This window comes from Oncorhynchus keta, chromosome 14 (genome assembly GCF_023373465.1).
Source record: "Oncorhynchus keta strain PuntledgeMale-10-30-2019 chromosome 14, Oket_V2, whole genome shotgun sequence".
NCBI classification, from domain to species: Eukaryota; Metazoa; Chordata; class Actinopteri; order Salmoniformes; family Salmonidae; genus Oncorhynchus; species Oncorhynchus keta.
In genome coordinates this window covers 48689405-48716808 of record NC_068434.1, presented here as the reverse complement: position 1 = coordinate 48716808, position 27404 = coordinate 48689405, and the positions used below count along the sequence as shown (strand labels likewise).

General features: G+C 44.5%; 1 protein-coding gene across 2 annotated transcripts in view; it reads right to left on the bottom strand.

The window, feature by feature from the left end:
* LOC118393557 (tight junction protein ZO-2-like) overlaps positions 1-27404 on the bottom strand; it is a 96981-nt gene that overhangs the window by 48387 nt on the left and 21190 nt on the right. The window contains exon 1 of one of the 2 annotated variants that reach the window (XM_052461844.1): positions 1409-1864. The exons of the other annotated variant lie outside the window; for it this stretch is intronic. Within the exon in view, the coding sequence (XP_052317804.1) occupies positions 1409-1651 (243 nt within the window). The 5' untranslated portion in view covers positions 1652-1864. Of the gene's footprint in view, positions 1-1408; positions 1865-27404 lie in introns of those variants that run through there. 2 annotated transcript variants of the gene reach the window in all.

Sequence of the window (27404 nt, the reverse complement as noted above, 5' to 3'; positions counted from 1 at the left end):
TTGGTAAAGCATTCCAGGTGAAGCTGGTTGAGAGAATGCCAAGAGTGCTCAAACCTGTCAAGGCAAAGGGTGGCTACTTTGAAGAATCTAAAATACATTTTGATTTGTTTAACACTTTTTTGGTTACTGTGTTATTTCATAGTTTTGATGTCTTCACTATTATTCTACAATGTAGAAAATAGTCAAACTAAAAGAAAAACCCTTCCATGTGTTGGGTGTGTCCAAACGTTTGACCGGTACTGTATATGGGGCAGTTTAGCAATTAGGATTCATTATCTGTAATGGTTATGATAAATTAGGCATCGTGGTGCACTGTTGGCATATAGATATACGCACAATTATTTTTCCAGTGCGGGCCTTGTGTTCTAAAAATAGCATTTTTTTTTAAAAATGCGAGTACTCAAACAGTCAAATGTCAAATACCCATCCCTAACAAACACACTGATCTGATATAATTATATACCTGCGATGACAATGTGCAGACAGACGAACACACAAAAACACACGGACACAAATTGATCAACAGCCACAGATGCATAGCTATCCTGCAACCTTGAGTACTATCCTCTCTAAACTCCTCTCTCTAGTGTGAATGGCATCAGGACCCATCTGTATTGGCTGCCATCTGTTCCAGAGAGCTGGATGTAGTGTAGAACACACATACTCAACCCACAGGAGGGACTGCACTGACACCACACCCCCTTACCCACCCGGAAATAATTGTTCCCCACAACCCACCCACAAACTGACTGACTGCCATGCAAATCACACAGCTAAATGCTACCAACCTCCCAACTGATGCAAAAGCACTTTGCTAGCATGAGAGATGGAGCGGGAGAGCTTTTTCATTACACACACACACTGACTGAGTACGAGCACCAATACGGGAGTATGAGTCAACATCATTCATCAACAGTTTCTTCGCCTCTGAAATGAAGCAGTGAAAAGCATTTCTCAGCCAGAGCAATTGCCTATTGGAGCAGCAGAGTTCTTCAACCCTGTATTATCCACTTGGCAAATAGAGTTCTTGGCTCGAGCAATTTCCTTTTGGATCAAAATTGAGCAATTGTGATTTACTAGAATTGTCATGAGGAACTGTGCAACAGTACAGTGTCTCTCTGCAGCTAAATAACCAAGTTGTAATACTGAGTTCAGCTAGCTACCACAGTATAACTTTTCCAGAAACAGAACTTCACTTAACATAGTTGTAACACTCGGTTCTACAACCAAACAACTATGTTAGTCTACAAACAAACATCTAGTCAAACACATGCCAGAAAGCTCTAAGGGGAAAGCAGAGAGCAGGGTGAGATCTTTCCTCAAGGGATCAGAGCTAGATAGTTGATCCTTTTGGGGAGGTGGATGATCAGCGGTAAGGGCAGAGGGTTTCTCTCTCTGTCTCTAGTACCAGTCGGAGGAAGCATGTGTTCCCAGCAGGAGCATAGAGCACCACCACGCTGCTCCTTAGTTCCTCCGAGTTGAGCCAGGGTCCTCCCAGGAGAGGCACCTCCAGCCTGGGTTGACCTCCTGCTGCGCTCCTCTTTCCCCGGCCCCCACCACCTCCACCCTGGTCCTCCTCAGTGTGGCGCAGCCATGGACCCCCTCGGGCCCCTGAACACCAGTCCCCCAACTGCAGGCAATCCAAATTCATGGCTCATCTCATCTCCCGCAATCTCGACCCGCTGAACGCTTCTTATCCATGGCTCAGCTAAGCTAAGCTCGAGCCCTGTTTTGGCACAACACTCTGTTTGTATGGCACCAGCACAGTACCCAGTAGCCAAGCCTGGCCCAGAGCAGCACAGGCTGGTTTGGTTGGAGTACAGCAGACAACCCAGTGAGCACACAGAGCACACCCTATGGTCCTACAGTCCAATGCCTACTGAAGTCAGCCGACCTCCAATCCCATTAAGCCGGAGTGGCAGAACGGATTAGTCGGCCCAGGGGGAACTAAAAATAAACACAACTCACGCTTCCTCCTCCTGCTCGCAGAGTCCTGAGCGTGCACACTGCACGCACCCACTTCCTGCGGAGAGCTGTCGACATGTCAATCGCCTCGCTACACAACCCAGCCGAGCGGTCGGCGGTCGGAATGGGAGTCAGGGCGCCAGGGTCTCCTGTCTGCTCTCCCTCCCTCCCTCCACATTCTCTTCTCCCTCCCTACTCCGTCTCACTCGCTCCCCCCCCAATTCACCGGCTTCCTCCAGGCTTATGTAATCCTAATACAACACGCACACGAATATCAAACACTTCATTGTGCAGTGTCAGATACCAATATTCATGACTAAAACAGTGACAGTAGTAAACCCGCAGGTAGCAAAGCACAGTATAATGAAATTAAGGGCAAGCTGACCCGACCCTCTACAACTCATCTCATCAACACTGAGCTGACAGCTGAATAAAACATAATTACACTGTAATAGAGAGGGGTTGGAGAGAGAGAGCGGGAGTGCTAGAGAGAGATCGACTGGATCTAGTATAAAATCGGTTTAATTAGTTGCATCCACCATAGAACTAGAAGCTATCAGAGCAAGCAGAGTATGGTACGGGTCTGAGGGCACAATAGTATGAACAGGGTTTTAATTATATTCCATTCTGATCCACACGGTAAGAGGCAACTAATGCTTACCAGGAATTAAATCTCACACATACACATATAGCACAGAGATCATGTGTGTGAATGTGTGTCTGAATGCTCACTGTATGTGTGTGTGCATTTGTTGATTTTGTGTTTTATTGTCCAGATCTCTAGACAGAAGGTTAGGAGTGACCTGGTAAGAATTACTCTGGGATTAAAGGGACATAAGCCAAATTTGAACGGCATTCGTATTACTAGAGATGTTTGTTATGTAATTATTTCCACAGCATGTGCGTTTCCAGGAAATTATTTGCAAGGGAATCGTTTTTCCAAACACTTTCTTTTAAGGACTTTTAGTGACAAACCTGGAGGTTTTTATTCTAGGTGTAAAAATATTCAACATGTCTAGACAGTAATACGCTACACTGAACTTGCACTTGGCTGCCAAATGTGTAGGTGTCCCCATAATATTTAAATTGAGGAAGTGTGATCATAATCTTTTATTTTAGCGATCCACGGTAGATGTCCCTGCTAATGAAAAATCTCCCAATCCTGCTGATGTGAGCTGCTGGAAAACGCACTGCAGTTGAGATGTGTTATGAGAAAAAGAACCAGCCATTTGCAAAGTTTAGCTCAGTGGGGAATTGGATATGCCCTGCTTTGCGATCTATTACCTACATTTACAGCCGGAGTTTCATTAATGATACACCATGCAGAAATCGCTCCGCCATTTCCTGGTTGCTCAAATTCTAATAGTTTGCCTATTTTCAGTTTGTGACAAAACAAGCAAGTATAGTGTAGAGCAGTGGTTCCCAAACTTTTATAGTCCCGTACCCCTTCAAACATTCAACCTCCAGCTGCGTACCCCCTCTAGCACCAGGGTCAGCGCACTCTCAAATGTCTTTGTTTTTGCCATCATTGTAAGCCTGCCCCACACACACATACATTTATTTCACATAAGAATGCGTGTGAGTTTGTCATTTCCCACAAGCGGGGTTGTGACAAAGAACTCTTATAGGACCAGGGCACAAATAATAATATAATTATTCTTATTCTTTATTTAGCCAGCTTACATAAAACCTTATTTGTTCATCAGAAATGGTGAATTACTCACCGCGGGTTAATGGGAAGGGTGTGCTTGAAAGGATGCACATAACTCTGCAATGTTGGGTTGTATTGGAGAGAGTCTCGGTCTTAAATAATTTTCCACAAACAGTCTGTGCCTGTCTTTAGTTCATGCTAGTGAGGGCCGAGAATCCACTTTCACATAGGTACTTGGTTGCAAAGGGCATCAGTGTCTAAACAGCATGATTTGCCAATGCAAGAAACTCGGAGTGCAGCCCAATCCAGAAATCTGGCAGTGGTTTCTGATTCAATTCAATTATCACATAACCGATTGTTGCAATTTCAATGAGGCTCTCTTGTTCAGATATCGGTAAGTGGACTGGAGGCAGGGCATGAAAGGGATAACGAATCCAGTTGTTTGTGTCATCCGTTTTGGGAAATTACCTGTGTAATTGCGCACCCAACTCACTCAGGTGCTTCGCTATATCACATTTGACATTGTCCGTAACCTTGTTCATTTGCACACAAAATCATACAATGATGGAAAGACCTGTGTGTTGTCCTTGTTAATGCAGACAGAGAAGAGCTCCAACTTCTTAATCATAGCCTAAATTCTTTTGTCCCGCACATTCAATATAGTTGCGGAGAATCCCTGTAATCCTAGATTCAGATCATTCAGGCGATAAAAAACATCACCCAGATTGGCCAGTCGTTTGAGAAACTCATCATCATGCAAGCAGTCAGACATGTGAAAAAGGTCAGTAAAAGAAAGGGTTAAGCTCGTCTTTCAATTAAAAAATATGTTTCAATATTTTGCCCCTCGATAACCAGCGTACCTCTGTTTTAAAAGCGTTACATGGTCGCTGCCCATATTGCATCATTACAAAATACTCGAGTTCAGGAGCCTTGCTTTAAAGTTAACCTCTCTTGGGTAGGGGGTAGAGGTCGACCGATTATGATTTCTCAACGCCGATACAGATTTATTGGATCACCAAACAGGCCGATACAGATTAAATCAGACGATTTAAAAATAACACTTATTTTAACTTAATATAATACATCAATTACATAATTTAGCCTCAAGTAAATAATAACATGTTCAATTTGGTTTAAATAATGCACAAACAAACTGTTGGAGAAGAAAGTAAAAGTGCAATATGTGCTATGTAACAAAGCTAATGTTTCAGTTACTTGCTCAGAACATGAGAACATATGAAAGCTGGTGGTTCCTTTTAACATGAGTCTTCAATATTCCCAGGTAAGAAGTTTTAGGTTATAGTTATTGGAGGAATTATAGGACTATTTCCCTCTATACCATTTGTATTTCATTAACCTTTGACTATTAGATGTTCTATTAGATGTTCTTATAGGCACTTTAGTATTGCCAGTGTTACAGTGTAACAGTAAAGCTTCCGTCCCTCCCTGGGCTCGAACCAGCAACACAACGACAACAGCCACCATCGAAGCAGCATTACCCATGCAGAGCAAGGGGAACAACTACTAGAAGGCTCAGAGCCTATTAGTGCACGCTAACTAGCTAGCCATTTAACTTCGGTTACACCAGCCTCATCTCGGGAGTTGATAGGCTTGAAGTCAAACAGCGCAATGCTTGACGCACAATGACGAGCTGCTGGCAAAACGCACGAAAGTGCTGTTTGAATGAATGTTTACGCACCAGCGCCTACCACCGCTCAGTCAGATACTTGTATGCTCAGTCAGATTATATGCAATGCAGGACACGCTAGATAATATCTAGTAATATCATCAACCATGTGTAGTTAACTAGTGATTATGATTGATTGTTTTTTATAAGATAAGTTTAATGCTAGCTAGCAACTTACCTTGGCTTACTGCATTCACGTAGCCAGTCTCCTTGTGGAGTGCAACGAGAGAGAGGCAGGTCGTTATTGCGTTGGACTAGTTACCTGTAAGGTTGCAAGATTGGTTCCCCGAGCTGACAAGGTGAAAATCTGTCGTTCTGCCCCTGAACGAGGCAGTTAACCCACCGTTCCTAGGCCGTCATTGAAAATAAGAATGTGTTCTTAACTGACTTGCCTAGTTAAATAGAGGTATAATAAAAAATAAAATATATATTTTTTTTTTTAAAATCGGCAAACCGGAGCCCAAAAATACCGATTTCCAATTGTTATGAAAACTTGAAATCGGCCCTAATTAAAATCGGCCATTCCGATTAATCAGGCGACCTTTAGTAGGGGGTAGTATTTTGACGTCCGGATGAAAAGCATGCCCAAAGTAAACTGCCTGTTACTCAGGCCCAGAAGCTAGGATATGCATATAATTGGTAGATTCGGATAGAAAACTCGAAAGTTTCTAAAACTGTCAAAATTATGTCTGAGTATAACAGAACTGATGACAAGTCTTCAGAAAGAGTTTCAGGCTGGTTTTTGGGAAAATGAGCCAGAAATTTTAGTTTTTCTAGGTGGCTCCCATTTTGGCTGTAGTGTTTCCAAGTGTGTGGAAGAGAGCGTTCTTTGGTATTTTTCTCCGGTAAAGACCTTACTGATTCTCCGTCTTAAATTGGATTGTTTATTTACGTATTAGGGTACCTAAGGTTTGATTATAAATGTTGTTTGACTTGTTTGGAAAAGTATATTAGTAACATTTGGGATTCATTTTGTATGCATTTTGATGGATGGAAACTGGGTGGATTATTGACTGAAGCGCACCAGCTAAACTGAGTTTTTATGGATATGAAGAAGAACATTATCAAACAAAAGGACCATTTGTGATGTAACTGGGACCTTTTTGAGTGCCAACAGAAGACGATCATCTAAGGTACGGCAGTTTTTATATTGCTATTTCTGACTTTCGTGTCGCACCTGCCTGGCTGAAATGTTTTTCATGTGTTTGTATGCGGGGTGCTGTCCTCAGATAATCACATGGTTTGCTTTCGCTGTAAAGCCTTTTTGAAATCTGACACAGTGGATGGATTAACAAGAAGTTTAGCTTTATTTTGATGTATTACCCTTGTGATTTTATGAAAGTTAAATATTTATAATACTGTAGTTTGAATTTCGTACTCTGCAATTTCACTGGATGTTGGCCAGGTGGGACGCTACCGTCCCACCTGCCCATAAGAAGTTAACCATTTTCACTGTAGTGTCAAACGTCTTTCAAGCTGTTAGGCATTCCCTTGGCAGCAAGAGCCTCTCGGTGGATGCTACAGTGTACCCAAGTGGCGTCGGGAGCAACTGCTTGCATATGCGTTACCACTCCACTATGTCTCCCTGTCATGGCTTTTGCGCCATCAGTACACATAATTACATTACCCAAACAGTAAAACTAATCCCATCCTTGATATTCTCTAACTATGCAAGCCAGATAAATAGTCTAGCTCACTTTCTTTGTACCACCTTTTCTATTGTCTCTTATGCTAAATGCTCCTTAAGACTTGCTTAGAGCATTCATAGACTTGCTATAAGCAAGACCTGTCATCAAGTTTATGAGTCACTTCTCCCATCTCTAAAATGGATGACACATCATCATAGTCTACAGTCTGTCAGGTGGCTTTAAATAATTTATACTGGAAACCAAAAAGTGCATCATAAGACATCAGCCTGCTGCATCTGAAGATATAGAGCTTCTTTTTCTCTGCTGTTTGAAGAAAAGTTAGTCTCTGAAAGTTGATGTATTAATTGTATTTAACAGGGACAGTGCAAATGAATCAACAATAGAACAGCTGTTAGTTGATGCGAAACAAATAACATATCTAAAGTATAGGCCAATCTACTGTACTTTGCTAAGTGATTAGGATATTACATGCTCATACCAACAAAACCCTTATCTACAGTGCATTCGGAAATTATTCAGACCACTTGTGTAAGGGCAGACGCCGGATAGGAGAAGCAGGTACGGGGAGTCAGACATTTATTCGGGAACAGACAAGGAAACAGGACAGGAACAGCGTCGGAACACGGACATGAGACAATTAATCCCGGAGCCGGGAACAGAGCTTGGGAGCAGACAGATACAGGGAAGGTAATGACACAAGTAATTGAGTCCACGTGAGTCCAATGATCACTGATGTGTGTGATGGGGGGGAAGGCAGGTGTGCGTACTGATGGTGGCTTGAGTGCGTAATTCTGGGGATCCTGGCGCCCTCGGGTGCCAGGGGGAGGCGTGACACCTAGACTTTTCCCACATTTTGTTAAGTAACATCCTTATTCTAATATATTAAATACCTTTTTCATTCATCGATCTACACCAGGTATTCCCAAACTGGGGTATGCGCAATGCCGTCGGAGGTACGCCTAATAAAAATGTGGTTCACATTTTCAAACAGTACATTCATATTTTCCAACTGGGCCATACATTTGGGTGAGGTTTTTTTCCTTGCCTGAGTAGCCTCGTTTCACTGCCAAAAATAAAATAAAATCATCTAGTGTTCAGCAAAATAACACAATGTCAAATAATTAACATCCAACCATTACTCTCGCGGGAACCCTTGCACAGACATTTAGAAATGAAACATGAAAATTTGAAAAATAAGCCACGGCAGTTTTTTGAGCGAGACTAAAGACGACTTTCGAGTAGTAAGACATGTATAAAAAAAACAGATACCATTAATAAGAAGGGGCTAGAAGCATCTTATATGGTGATTGTGGAGTACTTAATTCTTACTGCTGCCGCAGATATGGCTGGGACAATTCTGGGGGGAAAGGAGAAAAAAAACAGTACAGACAGCCTTCATCAAACAACACTGTTTCATGACACATCAGTGACACGCCCAAGTGGCTCCCGACGCCACTTGGGCTCAACGGGATCCACCAAGAGGCTCTTGCCTGACAGCTTGAAAGATGTTTTGGACACAACAGTGAAAAAGGTTAACTTTGTTAGTATAGCAAGGCCACTGAACTCTCGTGTATTTTCTGCACTATGCAATGATATAGGCAGCGACCATGTAACACTTTTACAACATACAGAAGTGTGCTGGTTATCAAGGGGCAAAGTACTGACACATTTGTTTTTCAAATTGAGAGACGAACTTAACGTTTTCTTAACTGGCCATAATTTTCGCTTGTCTGATGACGAGTTTCTCGCACGACTGGCCATCTGGGTGATGTTTTTTCTCACCTGAATGATCTGAATCTAGGATTAAAGGGACTCTCCACAACTATATTCAATGTGTGGGACAAAATTGAGGCTATGATTAAGAAGTTGGAGCTCTTCTCTGTCAACACACAGGTCTTTCCATTATTTTTTTGTGTGCAAATTAACTCAAGCTTAAGGACAATGTCAAATGTGATATAGCGAAGCACCTGAGTGAGCTCGGTGCGCAATTACGCAGGTACTTTCCCGAAATGGACGACAAACAACTGGATTCGTTATCCCTTCATGCCCTGCCACCAGTCTACTTACCAATATCTGAACATGAGACCCTCATCGAAATTGCAACAAGCGGTTATGTGAAAATTGAATTTAAATCAGAAGCTACTGCCAGAATTCTGGATTGGGCTGCGCTCAGAGTTTCTTGCCTTGGCGAATCATGCTGTTTAGACACTGATGCCCTTTGCAACCACGTGCCTATGAGAGTGGATTCTCGGCCCTCACTATAGCATGAACAATACAGGCACAGACTGTTTGTGGAAAATTATTTAGGACTGAAACTTTCTGCAATTTACAACCCAACATTGCAGTTATGTGCATCCTTTCAAGCACACACTTCTCATTAACCTGTGGTGAGTTATTCACAATTTTTGATGAACAAATAAGGTTTTATGTAAGATGGCTAAATAAAGAGCAAAATTATTGTTATTCGTGCCCTGGTCCTATAAGAGCTCTTTGTCACTTCCCAAGAGCCGGGTTGTGACAAACACACACTCATTCTTATGTTTATTAAATGTATCGTATAGTGTGTGTGGGGCAGGCTTACAATGATGGCAAAAAACAACATTTGTGTGTGCTGACCCTGGTGCTAGAGGGAGTACGCAGCTGGAGGTTGCATGTTTGAAGGGGTACGTAAAACTACCGTATTTACATAAGTATTCAGACCCTTAGCCATTAAATTTGAAATTGAGCTCTGGTGCATCCTGTTTCTACAACTTGATTGGAGTCCACTTGTAGTAAAATCAATTGAGTGGCCATGATTTGGAAAGGCACACACCTGTCTATATAAAGGTCCCTCAATTGACAGTGCATGTCAGAGCATAAACCAAGCCATGAGGTCGAAGGAATTGTCCTAGAGCTCCGATTCAGGATTGTGTCGAGGCACAGATCTGGGGAAGGGTACCAACCAATTTCTGCTGCATTGAAGGTCCCCCCCAAACTCAGTGGCATCAATCATTCTAAATGGAATAAGTTTGGAACCACCAATACTTTTCCTAGAGCTGGCAGAGTTCCTCTGTGGAAAGGATAGAACCTTCCAGAAGGATAATCTCTGCAGCACTCCACCAATCAGGCCTTTATGGTAGATTGGCCAGACTGAAGCCACTCCTCAGTAAAAGGCACATGACAGTCCACTTGGAGTTTGCCAAAACTAACCAAAAGGACTCACAGACCATGAGAAACAAGATTATCTGGTCTGATGAAAACAAGATTGAACTCTTTGGCCTGAATGCTAAGTGTGACGTCTGGAGGAAACCTGGCACCATACCTACAATGAAGCTTGGTGGTTGAAGCATCATGCTGTGGGAATGTTTTTAAGCGGCAGGGACTGGGAGACAAGTCAGAATCGAGGCAAAGATGAACGGAGCAAAGTACAGATATCCGTGATGAAAACCTGCTCCAAAGCGCTCATGATCTAAGACTAGGGTGATAATTCACATTCCAACAGGACAACGACCCTAAGCACTCAGCCAAACCAATGCAGGAGTGGCTTCGGGACAAGTCTCTGAATGTCCTTGAGTGGCCCAGCCAGAGTCCCGACTTGAACCCGATCTAACATCTCTGTGCAGCGATGCTCCCCATCCAACCTGACAGAGCTTGAGGGATCTGCAGAGAAGAATGGAAGAAACTCCCCAAATATAGGTGTGCTAAGCTTGTAGCGTCATACCCAAGAAGACTTGAGTCTGTTATCGCTGCCAAAAGTGCTTCAACAGAGTACTGTTTAAAGGGTCTGAATACTTATACATTTGCATAAATTTATTCAAACCTGTTTTTGCTTTGTCATTATGGGGTAGTCTATGTAGAATGATAAAGGGAACATACATTACAGACTTTTTAACAAGATTAAGTTAACTGTGGAAAATGTCAAGGGTTCTGAACACTTTCCAAATGCACTGTATATTGCACATTTTTAACTCTGTCCTCGTCTCTGCCCCCAGGTGATAAGGGTAGGTAACAACACATATGCCACGCTGATCCTCAACACAGGGGCCCTTTAGGGGTGGATGCTCAGTCCCCTCCTGTAATCCCTGCTCACCCATGACTGCATGGCACGACTCCAACACCATCATTAAGTTTGCCGATTACACAACAGTGGTAGGCCTGATCAACAACAACGATGACACAGCCTATAGGGAGGAGGTCAGAGACCTGGCCATGTGGTGCCAGGATAACAACCTCTCCCTCAACGTGATCAAGACAAAGGAGATGATTGTGGACTACAGGAAAAGGAGAACCGAACACACCACCATTCTCATCGACGGGGCTGTAGTGGAGCCGGTTGATAGCTTCAAGTTCCTTGGTGTCCACATCACCAACAAACTATCATGGTCCAAACACACCAAGACAGTCGTGAAGAGGGCACAACAAAGCCTATTCCCAACCTCAGGAGACTGAAAAGATTTGGCATTGGTCATCAGATCCTCAAACATTTCTACAGCTGCAAAATCAAGAGCATACTGACTGGTTGCATCACTTCCTGGTATGGCAACTGCTCGGCCTCCGACCTCAAGGCACTACAGAGGGTAGCGCGTACGGCCCAGTACATCACTGGGGCCAAGCTTTCTGCCATCCAGGACCTCTATACCAGGTGAAGTCAAAGGAAGATCTTCCTCCCATTCTGCGAGCAAATGAGCAATCTTTGGACAATAAAAAAGATGACCTACGCGGAAGATTAAACTACCAACGGGACATTCATAACTATAATATCTTATGCTTAATGGAGTCGTCCAGTCATCCACACTGATATGTCTGCCAGACATGCAGAGATGTGATTCGCCACCTGGTCATCAGAAGGGGGAAAGGAGAAGATTAATTGTGTGTCGTCTGCATAGCAATGATAGGAGAGACCATGTGAGGTTATGACAGAGCCAAGTGACTTGGTGTATAGCGAGAATAGGAGAGGGCCTAGAACCGAGCCCTGGGGGACACCAGTGGTGAGAGCGCGTGGTGAGGAGACAGATTCTCGCCACGCCACCTGGTAGGAGCGTCCTGTCAGGTAGGACGCAATCCAAGCGTGGGCCGCGCCGGAGATGCCCAACTCGGAGAGGGTGGAGAGGAGGATCTGATGGTTCACAGTATCGAAGGCAGCCGATAGGTCTAGAAGGATGAGAGCAGAGGAGAGAGAGTTAGCTTTAGCAGTGCGGAGCGCCTCCGTGATACAGAGAAGAGCAGTCTCAGTTGAATGACTAGTCTTGAAACCTGACTGATTTGGATCAAGAAGGTCATTCTGAGAGAGATAGCGGGAGAGCTGGCCAAGGACGGCACGTTCAAGAGTTTTGGAGAGAAAAGAAAGAAGGGATACTGGTCTGTAATTGATGACATCGGAGGGATCGAGTGTAGGTTTTTTCAGAAGGGGTGCAACTCTCGCTCTGGAGAGAGAGGGGAGAAAGAGGTCAGAGCACAGGGTAGGGCAGTGTGAGCAGAACCAGCGGTGTCGTTTGACTTAGCAAACGAGGATCGGATGTCGTCGACCTTCTTTTCAAAATGGTTGACGAAGTCATCTGCAGAGAGGGAGGAGGGGGGGGAGGAGGATTCTAGAACCAAAAAATTTGATCATATTACTCCAGTGCTAGCCTCTCTACACTGGCTTCCTGTCAAAGCAAGGGCTGATTTCAAGGTTTTACTGCTAACCTACAAAGCATTACATGGGCTTGCTCCTACCTACCTCTCTGATTTGGTCCTGCCGTACATACCTACACGTACGCTACGGTCACAAGACGCAGGCCTCCTAATTGTCCCTAGAATTTCTAAGCAAACAGCTGGAGGCAGGGCTTTCTCCTATAGAGCTCCATTTTTATGGAACGGTCTGCCTACCCATGTCAGAGACGCAAACTCGGTCTCAACCTTTAAGTCTTTACTGAAGACTCATCTCTTCAGTGGGTCATATGTTTGAGTGTAGTCTGGCCCAGGAGTGGGAAGGTGAATGGAAAGGCTCTGGAGCAACGAACCGCCCTTGCTGTCTCTGCCTGGCCGGTTCCCCTCTTTCCACTGGGATTCTCTGCCTCTAACCCTGTTACGGGGGCTGAGTCACTGGCTTGCTGGGGCTCTCTCGTGCCGTCCCTGGGGGGGGGTGCGTCACCTGGGTGGGTTGATTCACTGTTGTGGTCGGCCTGTCTGGGTTGCCCCCCTTGGGTTGTACCGTGGCGGAGATCTTTGTGGGCTATACTCGGCCTTGTCTCAGGATGGTAAGTTGGTGGTTGAAGATATCCCTCTAGTGGTGTGGGGGATGTGCTTTGGCAAAGTGGGTGGGGTTATATCCTTCCTGTTTGGCCCTGTCCGGGGTGTCCTCGGATGGGGCCACAGTGTCTCCTGACCCCTCCTGTCTCAGCCTCCAGTATTTATGCTGCAGTAGTTTATGTGTCGGGGGCTAGGGTCAGTTTGTTATATCTGGAGTACTTCTCCTGTCCTATTCGGTGTCCTGTGTGAATCTAAGTGTGCGTTCTCTAATTCTCTCCTTCTCTCTTTCTTTCTCTCTCTCGGAGGACCTGAGCCCTAGGACCATGTCCCAGGACTACCTGACATGAGGACTCCTTGCTGTCCCCAGTCCACCTGGCCATGCTCCTGCTCCAGTTTCAACTGACCTGAGCCCTAGGACCGTGCCCCAGGACTACCTGACATGAAGGCTCCTTGCTGTCCCCAGTCCACCTGACTGTGCTGCTGCTCCAGTTTCAACTGTTCTGCCTTATTATTATTAGACCATGCTGGTCATTTATGAACATTTGAACATCTTGGTCATGTTCTGTTATAATCTCTACCCGGCACAGCCAGAAGAGGACTGGCCACCCCACATAGCCCGGTTCCTCTCTAGGTTTCTTCCTAGGTTTTGGCCTTTCTAGGGAGTTTTTCCTAGCCACTGTGCTTTTACACCTGCATTGTTTGCTGTTTGGGGTTTTAGGCTGGGTTTCTGTACAGCACTTTGAGATATCAGCTGATGTACGAAGGGCTATATAAATAAATTTGATTTGATTTGATTCAGGAGGGAGGAGAAGGTGGCAAAGAGCTTCCTAGGGTTAGAGGCAGATGCTTGGAATTTAGAGTGGTAGAAAGTGGCTTTAGCAGCAGAGACAGAGGAGGAAAATGTAGAGGAGGGAGTGAAAGGATGCCAGGTCCGCAGGGAGGTGAGTTTTCCTCCATTTCCGCTCGGCTGCCCGGAGCCTTGTTCTGTGAGCTCGCAATGAGTCGTCGAGCCACGGAGCGGGAGGGGAGGACCGAGCCGGCCTGGAGGATAGGGGACATAGAGAGTCAAAGGATGCAGAAAGGCAGGAGAGGAGGGTTGAGGAGGCAGAATCAGGAGATAGGTTGGAGAAGGTTTGAGCAGGTTTGAGCAGAGGGAAGAGATGATAGGATGGAAGAGGAGAGAGTAGCGGGGGAGAGAGAGCGAAGGTTGGGACGGCGCGATACCATCCGAGTAGGGGCAGTGTGGGAAGTGTTGGATGAGAGCGAGAGGGAAAAGGATACAAGGTAGTGGTCGGAGACTTGGAGGGGAGTTGCAATGAGGTTAGTGGAAGAACAGCATCTAGTAAAGATGAGGTCGAGCGTATTGCCTGCCTTGTGAGTAGGGGGGGAAGGTGAGAGGGTGAGGTCAAAAGAGGAGAGGAGTGGAAAGGAGGCAGAGAGGAATGAGTCAAAGGTAGACGTGGGGAGGTTAAAGTCGCCCAGAACTGTGAGAGGTGAGCCGTCCTCAGGAAAGGAGCTTATCAAGGCATCAAGCTCATTGATGAACTCTCCGAGGGGACCTGGAGGGCGATAAATGATAAGGATGTTAAGCTTGAAAGGGCTGGTAACTGTGACAGCATGAAATTCAAAGGAGGCGATAGACAGATGGGTAAGGGGAGAAAGAGAGAATGACCACTTGGGAGAGATGAGGATCCCGGTGCCACCACCCCGCTGACCAGAAGCTCTCGGGGTGTGCGAGAACACGTGGGCGGACGAAGAGAGAGCAGTAGGAGTAGCAGTGTTATCTGTGGTGATCCATGTTTCCGTCAGTGCCAAGAAGTCGAGGGACTGGAGGGAGGCATAGGCTGAGATGAACTCTGCCTTGTTGGCCGCAGATCGGCAGTTCCAGAGGCTACCGGAGACCTGGAACTCCACGTGGGTCGTGCGCGCTGGGACCACCAGATTAGGGTGGCCGCGGCCACGCGGTGTGGAGCGTTTGTATGGTCTGTGCAGAGAGGAGAGAACAGGGATAGACAGACATAGTTGACAGGCTACAGAAGAGGCTACGCTAATGCAAGGAGATTGGAATGACAAGTGGACTACACGTCTCGAATGTTCAGAAAGTTAAGCTTACGTAGCAAGAATCTTATTGACTAAAATGATTTAAATGATACAGTACTGCTGAAAAACATCTGAATTCAACTGTACATACCCCATCCAGAAGCCATGGATTACAGGCAACATTTGCACTAAAAGGGTTACCACTTTCAAGGAGCGAGACTCTAACCCGGAAGTTTATAAGAAATGCTATTATGAAATGCTGCTATGTCCTCCAACGAACCATCAAACAGGCAAAGCGTCAATACAGGACTAAGATCGAATCGTACTACACCGGCTCTGATGATCGTCGGATGTGGCAGGGCTTGCAAACCATTACAGTCTACAAAGGGAAGCACAGCCGAGAGCTGCCCAGTGACACGAGCCTACCAGACGAGCTAAACTACTTCTATGCTCGCTTCGAGGCAAATAACACTGAAACATGCATGAGAGCACCAGCTGTTTCGAAAAACTGTGATCACGCTCTCCACAGTCGATGTAAGACCTTTAAACAGGTCAACATTCACAAGACCGCAGGGCCAGACGGATTACCAGGACGTGTACTGGAAGCATACGTTGACCAACTGGCAAGTGTCTTCACTGACATTTTCAACCTCTCCCTGTCCGAGTCTGTAATACCAACATGTTTTAAGCAGACCACCATAGTGCTTGTGCCCAAGAACAGTAAGGTAACCTGCCTAAATGACTACCGATCCGTAGCACTCACGTCTGTAGCCATGAAATGCTTTGAAAGGCTGGTTATGGCTCACAACACAATTATCCCAGAAACCCTAGACCCACTCCAATTTGCACACTGCCCCAACAGATCCACCGATGATGCAATCTCTATTGCACTCCACACTGCCCTTTCCCACCTGGACAAAGGGAACACTTATGTGAGAACGCTATTCATTGACTTCAGCTCAAGCGTTCAACACCATAGTTCATTTTGAGTCTCATAACAATGGGCCTGAATACTTATGTAAATGGGGTATTTGTGTTGTTAATTGTTTATAAATGTGAAATCATTTCTAAACCTTTTTTCGCTTTGTCATTATGGGTTATTTGTGTGTAGATGGAAAAAAAAATCATCCTCATCAATTTTAGACTAAGGCTGTAACGTAACAATGTGGAAAGAGTCAAGGGGTCTGAATACTTTTCGAATGCACTGTATACAGAAACACTATACAGTTTCTCTTCCCCGACTAATAGAGGTAAGCCTCTGTAGGAAGAGACTACACTTTACATAACAGAATCACCATAAACTGACAGGGAATCAAATGTGTAATTACCTTCATAGTACACAGTCAAATGAGCAGTGTTCTTGAGTTGAAATGACCAGCTTCCCAAATCCCAAACTGTAGCTTGGACATGGAGATGAATATATGTATTTTCCTTACATAATCCTATTCCACTGTGAGGGGCTTGGAGTGACCACGTGAATTGGCCTTGTCTATATGGGTCTGATAGCTGTGGTTAATCCACTATTGTTCAGTCTAAATTGGGACCACTTCTTAGCAGGCACTTTAACCAGTCAGCCCAGACAGGTTCCAAGGATCCCTATCCTTAAAAGCTGTGAGGAAGTTGGAACTTCTTGATTGTGGCATCTCATGTCTTATTGAAAGTCCTTCTTTCCTGCTCCTCTGTTGTAAATATTTCAGACATCATCTTTCCCTCATTAATAAAGAATGTGTCCAACAGCATTTGAGAGCAGGAAGCAGAGCAGAGCTGGGATAGGACTAGACTAGTATAATAGTTAACAGAACAGAGATACACACGAGACACGAGTCCGGACAGTGTTCTCACAAGCCTACTAACAATTACTGATGTAATTGCAGCAAGCCATGACACCCACTATCTCAGATTATTCTGAAATGGTTTATGCAGGTAGAAACAGAAAAGATAAGCCTGCCTAGAATATTAATTTATGAAATAATATTTCTGAGAAATTCAGCTAATTTGATTGCATCCAAATTGGCCATTTGAATGTATAGGATTCATATAATATTCAATAAATATAGTATCCAAAATCTGATTTGGACCACACTTCTACCTACGGTCATGACTGATCATGACGTTGGCCTGGGGTTAGGTTTATGACAGTCATAAATACCTCTTCCCCCCCATTTTTCCTCTCTCTACCCTACTGATGTTACATTTGCAAACACCTTGGTTAACAGAGATTCTGGGAACATCAGAAGGTGGGGGGAAATTAACTATATTCTGGTAATCCGACCAATTGAACATATGCGGTGGTACTTAATGAATATGATGTAAGTTCGGTTGTCATCCGAGACATTCTCATCAATGATAAGATGACAAACTCTACACATCAGAGTTATCGGATTCACATGGAATTGTTGTTCAATTTGAAATTATTCGTGATGGGATGAAATGTGATTTTAGCTTCTAAAATGTGAGGTTTGGGTTGAGTGAATTAGGACTGACTTAGTGGCCCGCCCACGTGAAGAGACATAGGTTGTAAACTATGAAACACACCCCTTTTCTCCCTTCCTATATAAAGCCTTGACGACAATATAACCTCCTGTTCCGAGGATGTGAGGACGACGGTCCGATGTCAGAATGGTTCAGATAACTACAGAACGATGCCAACATCAGCGTGAGCTTTGGTTGCGAATGGTATGAATTTTGAACTATTATTCACTACAGAAGTGATACCTCCAAGCAGTTGAGTTAGCAACTGCAGCTGCAAGCGAGGGTTAGGAAGGAACAGACAGAGTATCCCGTCTATCACACGTTACTACAACGTATCCAATTGATCACCAGAGACATTCTTCAAAAGGACTCGGTTTGGCAACACGGCCTTCCATCTACCACCAACCTACCGAAGCGTAGCTCAGAGTAAATATTTATTGCATTTTCCTTTTCCAAATGGGTGGTCATTTAGAATGCATAAGATACTGTATTTACGATAGCACACCTTTGCCCTTTGTTCTTCAGTCTTCCCGCTCTGTCACTCAAACCCGGCCCTTTTCTTTTGTGTAACAAGCTGTCATATCTGTTCCGCCCGCTAGGACGTTTTCCTTTCTGACGTAATTTGTAATCAAGTTATGATTAATTATGTGTATGTGTAATTCTGTGTGATTGATTAGCTATTTAGTAAATAAATAATTAAACCCAATATTGTATTGCTGGGTTCGTGAAGATAACCAAGAATTTACAACTTTCAGATGAGACTGAATTAAGGTGACGATTAATATTGACTGCTATTGATGTAAAATATTACTAGTTCTATAAGAGTTTATTCGTAAGATAACAGCTCTATAAATATTATTTTGTGGTGCCCCGACTCTCGAGTTAATTGTATTTACATGATTAGCTCAATCAGGTATTATTAATTACGGAGAAATTATTTTATAGAATAGCATGTCATATCACTTAATCCGGCATAGCCAAAGACACGACATTATCAATGAAAGTCACCCACGGACCCCACTATAATCCTAACCGAACAACTAGCATACAATATCAGTTCACTATGTCTGACAAGTAGTATGGAGCTGCGACTTGGATTATTGCTTCATATTACTATGTAATCTCCCTGTTCAGGGAAATTAGCCATTGAAATCAATTGCCTTAATTCCCATAAAACCATGTGAAAGTACTGGGTGTGTGTACCTTTGATAAAAATTAAACATTACCCCCTCCATTTTTCACCTACAGTGGGGCAAAAAAAGTATTTATATAGCCACCAATTGTGCAAGTTCTCCCACTTAAAAAGATGAGGCCTGCAATTTTCATCATAGGTACACTTCAACTATGACAGGCAGAATGAGAAAAAAAAATCCAGAAAAATCACATTGTAGGATTTTTTATGAATTTATTTGCTCATTAAAATCCCAGTGGCTAGATGTGCCAAGCTTATCCCAAGAGACTTGCAGCTGTAATTGCTGCAAAAGGTAGCTCTACACAGTATTGACTTTGGGAATAGTTATGCACGCTCAAGTTCAGTTTTTTTGTCTTATTTCTGGTTTGTTCACAATAAAAAAGATGTTGCATCTTCAAAATAGTAGGCATGATGTGTAAATTTTAATCAATTGATGCAACCCCCCCAAAAATATTTTAATTCCAGTTTCTCAGGCAACAATATAGGAAAAATGCCAAGGGGGGTTAATATTTTCGCAAGCCACTGTAGGTAGGTGTGTCATGTTGGATGTGGTCGGAGTTCACTGGACCGGTCTGAGTCCTGTATTTGCCTTAACCTGTGACAAGCAACACATCCTACGACTGGGTCAATGCATTCCATGCTGCTATACCCATAGATATATGCTAGTGCTGAGAAAAATAAGACCTATTGTCTGATATGTTTAATGCATAAGGAATACCAGCAAACTGATTTAGTCTAAAACGCCTGACAAGGTTTTGACCATTGACTTGATATTTCAGTATATCAAGAGTTATACTTGACTTCTGAGATTCTAAACACATCTCTTGGACTGTTCTAGGGGTTGAAAGCTCCTCTCTGTTCCTTCCTCACCATTAGCACCATGCTATCCCTGTGCTTCTGTGATAATACCAAAACACTGATTTATTCTCGTGTTTGACACAGTTTTGACCACTGCAACGTCTTTGAATCGACTTGACAGCTCCTCCCAGTTCATCTCACAACACAGTCTCTGCCTCCCAAACATTGTCGGTTACCCAAATGACACTCTATCCCTTTTATAGTGCACTACTTTTGACAAGATGCCCATAGGGCTGCAACATCTGCCGGGCCAGCCCCAGAGTGAAGCCAGTTTGAAGGGGTGAAGAGAAGAGAGGAGTATCTGAAGTGGAGAGATCAGGCCACAGTGGACATGACAGATGTAGCCCCACCCCCTGATTACAGCAGGGAGGAGATCTATAGCACTGGATACGTGTCCATGGAGGGACCGATCTATAGAGAACAGATTTATACTGGAGAGGGAGGGGAGGGAGCAGGGAGGGTGGGGCGATAAGGAGAAGTAGAAGAGGTATTAAAGGTAAGATTTGAGAATGTGGAAGTGGAGCGATGGTGGACAGGGAAGCAGAGACGAGGGCAGATATAGCAGACGCATGTCCTAACACCCATATCTCTCCTTCCACATCGATTCATGAGACTGACGTGGCCTGAAACCAGCTCACACTGAACACTCTCAATATTGTGACAGTGAGAGGTCGCTGTAGAGACTCTGATTACTCTGGACAGCAGCAGTGTGTGTGCGTGTGTGTGTGCATATGTCTAATTCCCATCTATCTCCTGCACAGTAAACAGCAGCAGTCCCACATTCCACCTATACTACCAGCCTGGCTAATAGCGCTCTGATAACTCTTACGATTACAACAATATATCCTCAACATCAAATAGAGATGACACACACACTACAGCAAGCTGGAACGGCTGAGTGTCAGTTCAGAAAGAAGATGCGATGTATACGATACCCCTGAACAGGTTTAGGAGATTGGGTGCAGTAACGTAAGCTGGAGGGAATTGCAGCCATTTTAAAGGATCCTGACCAAGGATCCTGTGCTATTTTGTGTATTTATGTTGTTGTTTATTATTGTTTCCTATGACCGAAAATAGCTTCTGGACATCAGAACAGCTATCACTCGTCTCGAACTTGGATGAGGACTTCTACTTCGATGAGTCGGAGGCGAAAGACATACTGATTATCCTGGACCAGGCAAAAATCCTAGACACTCGAAAGTGGAGGAGACGGCGCACGGGATACCTGACGAGAGTGGATATACCGCCTCTACCCTTTTGGCGAAAGTGCAAACACTGGATGAGCTCCGTTGGAGACTATCCTATCAACGTTGTCTAAATAACTGTACCACCCTATGGTTCTCCGAGTCGTGGCTGAACAAGGATGTGGTAAATGTAAATCGGGCAGGACAGAACAGTGGCTTAGGGGACGCTCAGGGGAGGTGGTGTGTCTCTGTTAACAACAACTGGTGCACAATCTCTAATATTGAGGAAGTCTCGAAGTTCTGCTCCCCTGAGTTAGAATACCTTATACGCTGTAGACCATACTATTTACCAAGAGTTTTCATCTATATTTTTCGTACTGTAGCTGTCCATTTACTACCACAAACCGGTGCTGGCACTAAGACCACACTCAACAAGCTGTATAAGGTCATAAACGAATAAGAAAATGTTGATCCAGATGCGGTGCTCCAGGTGGCCAGTGACTTTAATGCAGGAAAACAAATGTATTTGACAGAATTTCTACCAGTGTCACCTGTGCAACTATAAGCGACAAACTCTAGATCACCTTTACTCCACACACAGAGAGGCATACAAAGCTCTCCCTCCATTTGGCAAATCTGACCATAACTCTATCCTCCTGATTCCTGCTTACAAGCAAAAACTCAAAAACAGGAAACAGCAGTGACTAGCGGTTGCTAAGCTACAGGACTGTTTCGCTAGGACAGACTGAAATATGTTCCGGGATTCATTCAATGGCATTGGGGAGTTTACCACATTAGTCACAAGCTTCACAAATAAGTGCATAGACAATATCATCCCACAGTCACTGTATGTACATATCCCAACCAGAAGCCATGGATTACATGCAACATTGGCACTGAGCTAAATTTGTTTGATTTATTTCACCTTTATTTAACCAGGTAGGCTAGTTGAGAACAAGTTCTCATTTACAACTGCGACCTGGCCAAGATAGAGCAAAGCAGTACGACAAACAATACAGAGATACACATGGAATAAACAAACATACAGTCAATAACACAATAGAAAACTATATATATACAGTGTGTGCAAATGAGGTAAGATAAGGGAGGTAAGGCAATAAATAGGCCATAGTGGCAAAGAAATTAAAATGTTTACACTGGAGTGATATGTGCAGATGAGGATGTGCAAGTAGAAATAAAGGTGTGTAAAAGAGCAAAAAATAAATATGGGGATGAGGTAGGTAGTTGGTTGGATGGGCTATTTACAGATGGGCTGTGTACAGCTGCAGCGATCGGTAAGCTGCTCTGACAGCTGACGCTTAAAGTTATTGAGGGAGATATAAATCTCCAACTTCAGTGATTTTTGCTATTCGTTCCAGTCATTGGCAGCAGAGAACTGGATTGAAAGGCGGCCAAATGCTAAGGCTGCCCCTTTCAAGGAGTGGGACACTAATCCGGATGCTTATAATAAATCCCGCTATGCCCTCCGACGAACCATCAAACAGGCAAAGCGTCAATACAAGTCCAATATCAAATCCTACTATACCAGCTCTGATGCTGATGTTGTAGTGCTTGCAAACTGTCACGGATTACAAAGGGATACCCAGCCGGGAGCTGTCCAGTGACACTAGCGTATCAAATTAGTTCAAATACCTTCTATGCTCGCTTCGAGGCAAGCAACACTCAACACTGAACCATGCATGATAGCACCAGCTGTTCCAGACAACTGTGTGATTACCCTTTCCATAGCAGATGTGAGAAAGACCTTCAAAACAGGTTAACATTCACAAGGTCGAAGGGCCAAACGTATTACCAGGATGCGCACTCAGCGCATGCGCTGACCAGCTGGCAAGTGTCTTCACTGACATTTTCAACCTCTCCCTGACCCAGTCTGTAATACTAACATGTTTCAAGCAGGCCACCCTAGTCCTTGTGGCCAAGAATGCCAAGGTAACCAGTCTAAATGACAATCACCCAGTAGCACTCATATCTGTAGCCATGAAACGCTTTGAAAGGCTGGTCATGGCTCTTATCAACACCATCATCCCAGACAACCTGGACCCACTCCAATTCGCATACTGCCCCAAAATATCCACCGATGATGCAATCTCTATTGCACTCCACACAGCCCTTTCCCACCTGGACAAGAGGCACACCTATGTGAGAATGCTGTTCATTGACTAAAGCACAACACCATAAGTGCCCTCCACGCTCATGACTAAACTAAGGACCCTTGGATGAAACACCTTCCTCTGCAACTGGATCCTGGAATTCCTGACGGGTTACCTGCAGGTGGTGAGGGTAAGCAACACATCCCCCACACTGACCCTCAACACGGGGGGCCCTCCTGTATTCCCTGTTTACCACGCATAACTCCAACATCATTAAGTTTTCCGATGACACGACGGTGGAAGGCCTGATGAGACAACCTACAGGGAGGAGGTCAGTGACCTGGCAGTGTGGACAACAACCTCTCCCTTAACGTCAGCAACACAAAGGAGCTAATAGGAAACATACTTTTGTTATATTTTATTTTTTTGACCGTCATTCTACCCACCCACCTAGCAACTCCACTCCTACTTGTCTCCAATTCCACATCCCAACCCTCAGCCCAACCCACCTATCTTTGCTGGCCACCCTCTTCAGATTTCTATGCACAATATATCTTTCAACTATACTGTGATGTTGAACATACAATTTCTATCTAATCGAATAGAATCCACAGATTGCGAGTTTGAAGATAAATACCTTTACTAAAAGTATTAGTAATTGACTGACCTGGTCTCTCCAGATCTCCTAACAGTACTATTTCTAGGGTCAATTTTAGATCAAAGTTATACCTTTTCAGCCATTCCTGAACCTGAGACCAAAAACAGGCTACCTACCTGAGGGCAATACCAAAATATATGGTCTATTGATTCTGTATCCTCACAACAACATCTGCAGCACTTCGATGCTTTGTACACCCCAAATATTCAACATTTTGTTGGTGGTAAGAATTATATATAATCATTTTAGCTGAAAAGCACAAAGTCTTGAATATGGCGTCATTTTATATATCAACTCATACACCCTGTAATCAGTACATCAAAAATCTCTTCCCCAACTATTTTGCCATCTGTATGGCATAGCAGTCAACATCCTGGTCCTCAATTGGAACTGGTATACTTTCCTATTTATGCATCTTTATTCCACCGGCAGTTTTGATCCTTTAAATATTGGGCATACAGACCAGTTCCTTGCCTCCTCCCTCTGCCACCTCCATTTTTGGGGTAATGCTGTAATCAATTGGTTGTAATCTTCGATTGAGCAGACCTTCCTATACAATTATGATAACTCCATGAAATACATAACTCTGCCATTCAAATGTACAATATCATTTAAAAACAAAATACCCCTTTCAAACCCTTTCCCATAAAAACAGGTATTTTATCAACCAGTACATTAGAGTTCAGCCATAATATTTGTTCTATCCAAAATGTTGTAAAAAATGTGGAGGGCTCCGCATTGATATGATTGGTTGATGGTAGATGGGGGCGGGAGATCCTGTACATTTACATTTACATTTAAGTCATTTAGCAGACGCTCTTATCCAGAGCGACTTACAAATTGGTGCATTCACCTTATGACATCCAGTGGAACAGCCACTTTACAATAGTGCATCTAAATCTTTTAAGGGGGTGAGAAGGATTACTTTATCCTATCCTAGGTATTCCTTAAAGAGGTGGGGTTTCAGGTGTCTCCGGAAGGTGGTGATTGATGTCCTGGCGTCGTGAGGGAGTTTGTTCCACCATTGGGGGCCAGAGCAGCGAACAGTTTTGACTAGCGGGAACTGTACTTCCTCAGTGGTAGGGAGGCGAGCAGGCCAGAGGTGGATGAACGCAGTGCCCTTGTTTGGGTGTAGGGCCTGATCAGAGCCTGGAGGTACTGAGGTGCCGTTCCCCTCACAGCTCCGTAGGCAAGCACCATGGTCTTGTAGCGGATGCGAGCTTCAACTGGAAGCCAGTGGAGAGAGCGGAGGAGCGGGGTGACGTGAGAGAACTTTGAAGGTTGAACACCAGACGGGCTGCGGCGTTCTGGATGAGTTGTAGGGGTTTAATGGCACAGGCAGGGAGCCCAGCCAACAGCGAGTTGCAGTAATCCAGACGGGAGATGACAAGTGCCTGATTAGGACCTGCGCCGCTTCCTGTGTGAGGCAGGGTCGTACTCTGCGGATGTTGTAGAGCATGAACCTACAGGAACGGGCCACCGCCTTGATGTTTGTTGAGAACGACAGGGTGTTGTCCAGGATCACGCCAAGGTTCTTAGCGCTCTGGGAGGAGGACACAATGGAGTTGTCAACCGTGATGGCGAGATCATGGAACGGGCAGTCCTTCCCCGGGAGGAAGAGCAGCTCCGTCTTGCCGAGGTTCAGCTTGAGGTGGTGATCCGTCATCCACACTGATATGTCTGCCAGACATGCAGAGATGCGATTCGCCACCTGGTCATCAGAAGGGGGAAAGATAATCTGTATAAACACAAACTCACTTCCTTGACAACAGCTCTGCTCCGCAAAGTGCAAGAAGTATGAATGCCTTGACTTCTGCAGAAGCCATATCACCGTAAATGTTGCATCGCCAACGCAGACGTCGAATTGACCCATGCAGCACCTTTAAGCCATAAGACTGCTAAATAATTAACCAATAGCTACCCGGACTGCATTGACCCTTTTTGCACTAACTCCTTTGACTCCTCACGTAATGCTGCTGTTACTGTTTATTATCTATCCTGTTACCTAGTCACTTTATCCCTACCTATATGTACATATCTACCTCAATTACCTCGTAATACTGTATTTGTCAAATGCACATCGACTAGTACTGCTACCCCATGTATATAGCAAAGTTATCATTACTCATTGTGTATATATTCCTTGTGTTATTCTTTTTATATTATTTCAATTTTTTCTCTTTCTGCATTGTTGGGAGGGGCCGTAAGTAAGCCTTTCACTTTTAGTCCACACCTGTTGTATAATGAAGCATTTGACAAATACAGTATTTTATTTGATGCACGCACGCACCTGAAGAGGTAGAAAACAAAGATTCCCAGCGAGAAATATACAGAGAAAGTGAAAACTGACCGAGAGAGCTTGTTTTCTGCCTCCCCCATCCTTCTCCAGTGTTACAGTAGCTAGCCCTAAGGACCCCAGGCTGTTCATGTACATAGCTCAGTCTCAGCAGTCTATTCACAAAACACACCCACACATCTAGCCTGCTAGAGCAACCTTAATACTAGAACCACTGCTTCTCAGCCTCCAAAGACACCCTGAGACACATTCTATTCTACCACCAAAACATTCTACAGTACAACTATCCTCCCAACCAACTTCCTAGTTTATTCCACAACACCAGAGGACCAGAGAGAGCAGAGATCCAGAGTTTCTCTTCCCACCCACACCACCCTGGCCTCAGAGTTCTGCACCCCCATGGCAGGTGATATACTACATGACCTGCTCGAACATCTCATTTCAAAATCATGGGTATTAATATGGAGTTGGTCCACCCTCTGCTGCTACACAGCCGCCACTCTTCTGGGAAAGTGTTCCACTAGATGTTGGAACATTGCTTCAGGGACTTGCTTCCATTCAGCCACAAGAGCATTAGAGAGGTTGGGCACTGATGTTGGGCGATTAGGCCTGGCTCGCAGTCGGCATTCCAGTTCATCCCAAAGGTGTTTGATAGGGTTGAGGTCAGGGCTCTGTTCAGGCCAATCAAGTTCTTCCAACACCAATCTCGACAAACCACTTCTGTATGGACCTCGCTTTGTGCACATGGGCATTGTCAAGCTGAAGCAGGAAAGGGCCTTTCCCAAACTGTTGCCACAAAGTTGGAAGCACAGAATCATCGAGAATGTCATTGTATGCTGTAGCATTAAGATTTCCCTTCACTAGAACTAAGGGGCCTAGCCTGAACCATGTAAAACAGCCCCAGACCATTATTCCTCTTCCAAACGTTACAGTTCGCACTATGCATTCAGTCAAGTAGCTATCTCCTGGCATCCGCCAAATCCAGATTGGTCTGTCGGACTGCCAGGTGGTGAAGTGTGATGCCTAGTTAAATAAATAAAATCACTCCAGAGAACATGTTTCCACTGCTCCAGAGTGGCATTGCGCATGGTGATCTTAGGTTTGTGTGCGGCTGCCAGAGGCAGTCTGGAAATCGGTAGTGAGTGTTGAACCGAAGATGGAAGCTTTTAATGTGCTACACGCTTCAGCACTCTGTGATCCCGTTCTGTGAGCTTGTGTGGCCTACGACTTTGCGGCTGAACCATTGTTGCTCCTTGATGTTTCTACTTCACAATAACAGCACTTAGTTGACCGGGGCAACTCGAGCTGGGCAGAAATTTGATGAGCTGACTTGTTGCAAAGGTTGCATCCTATGATGGTGCCATGTTGAAAGTCACTGAACTCTTCAGTAAGGCCATTCTGCTGCCAATGTTTGCCTAAATATTTTATATA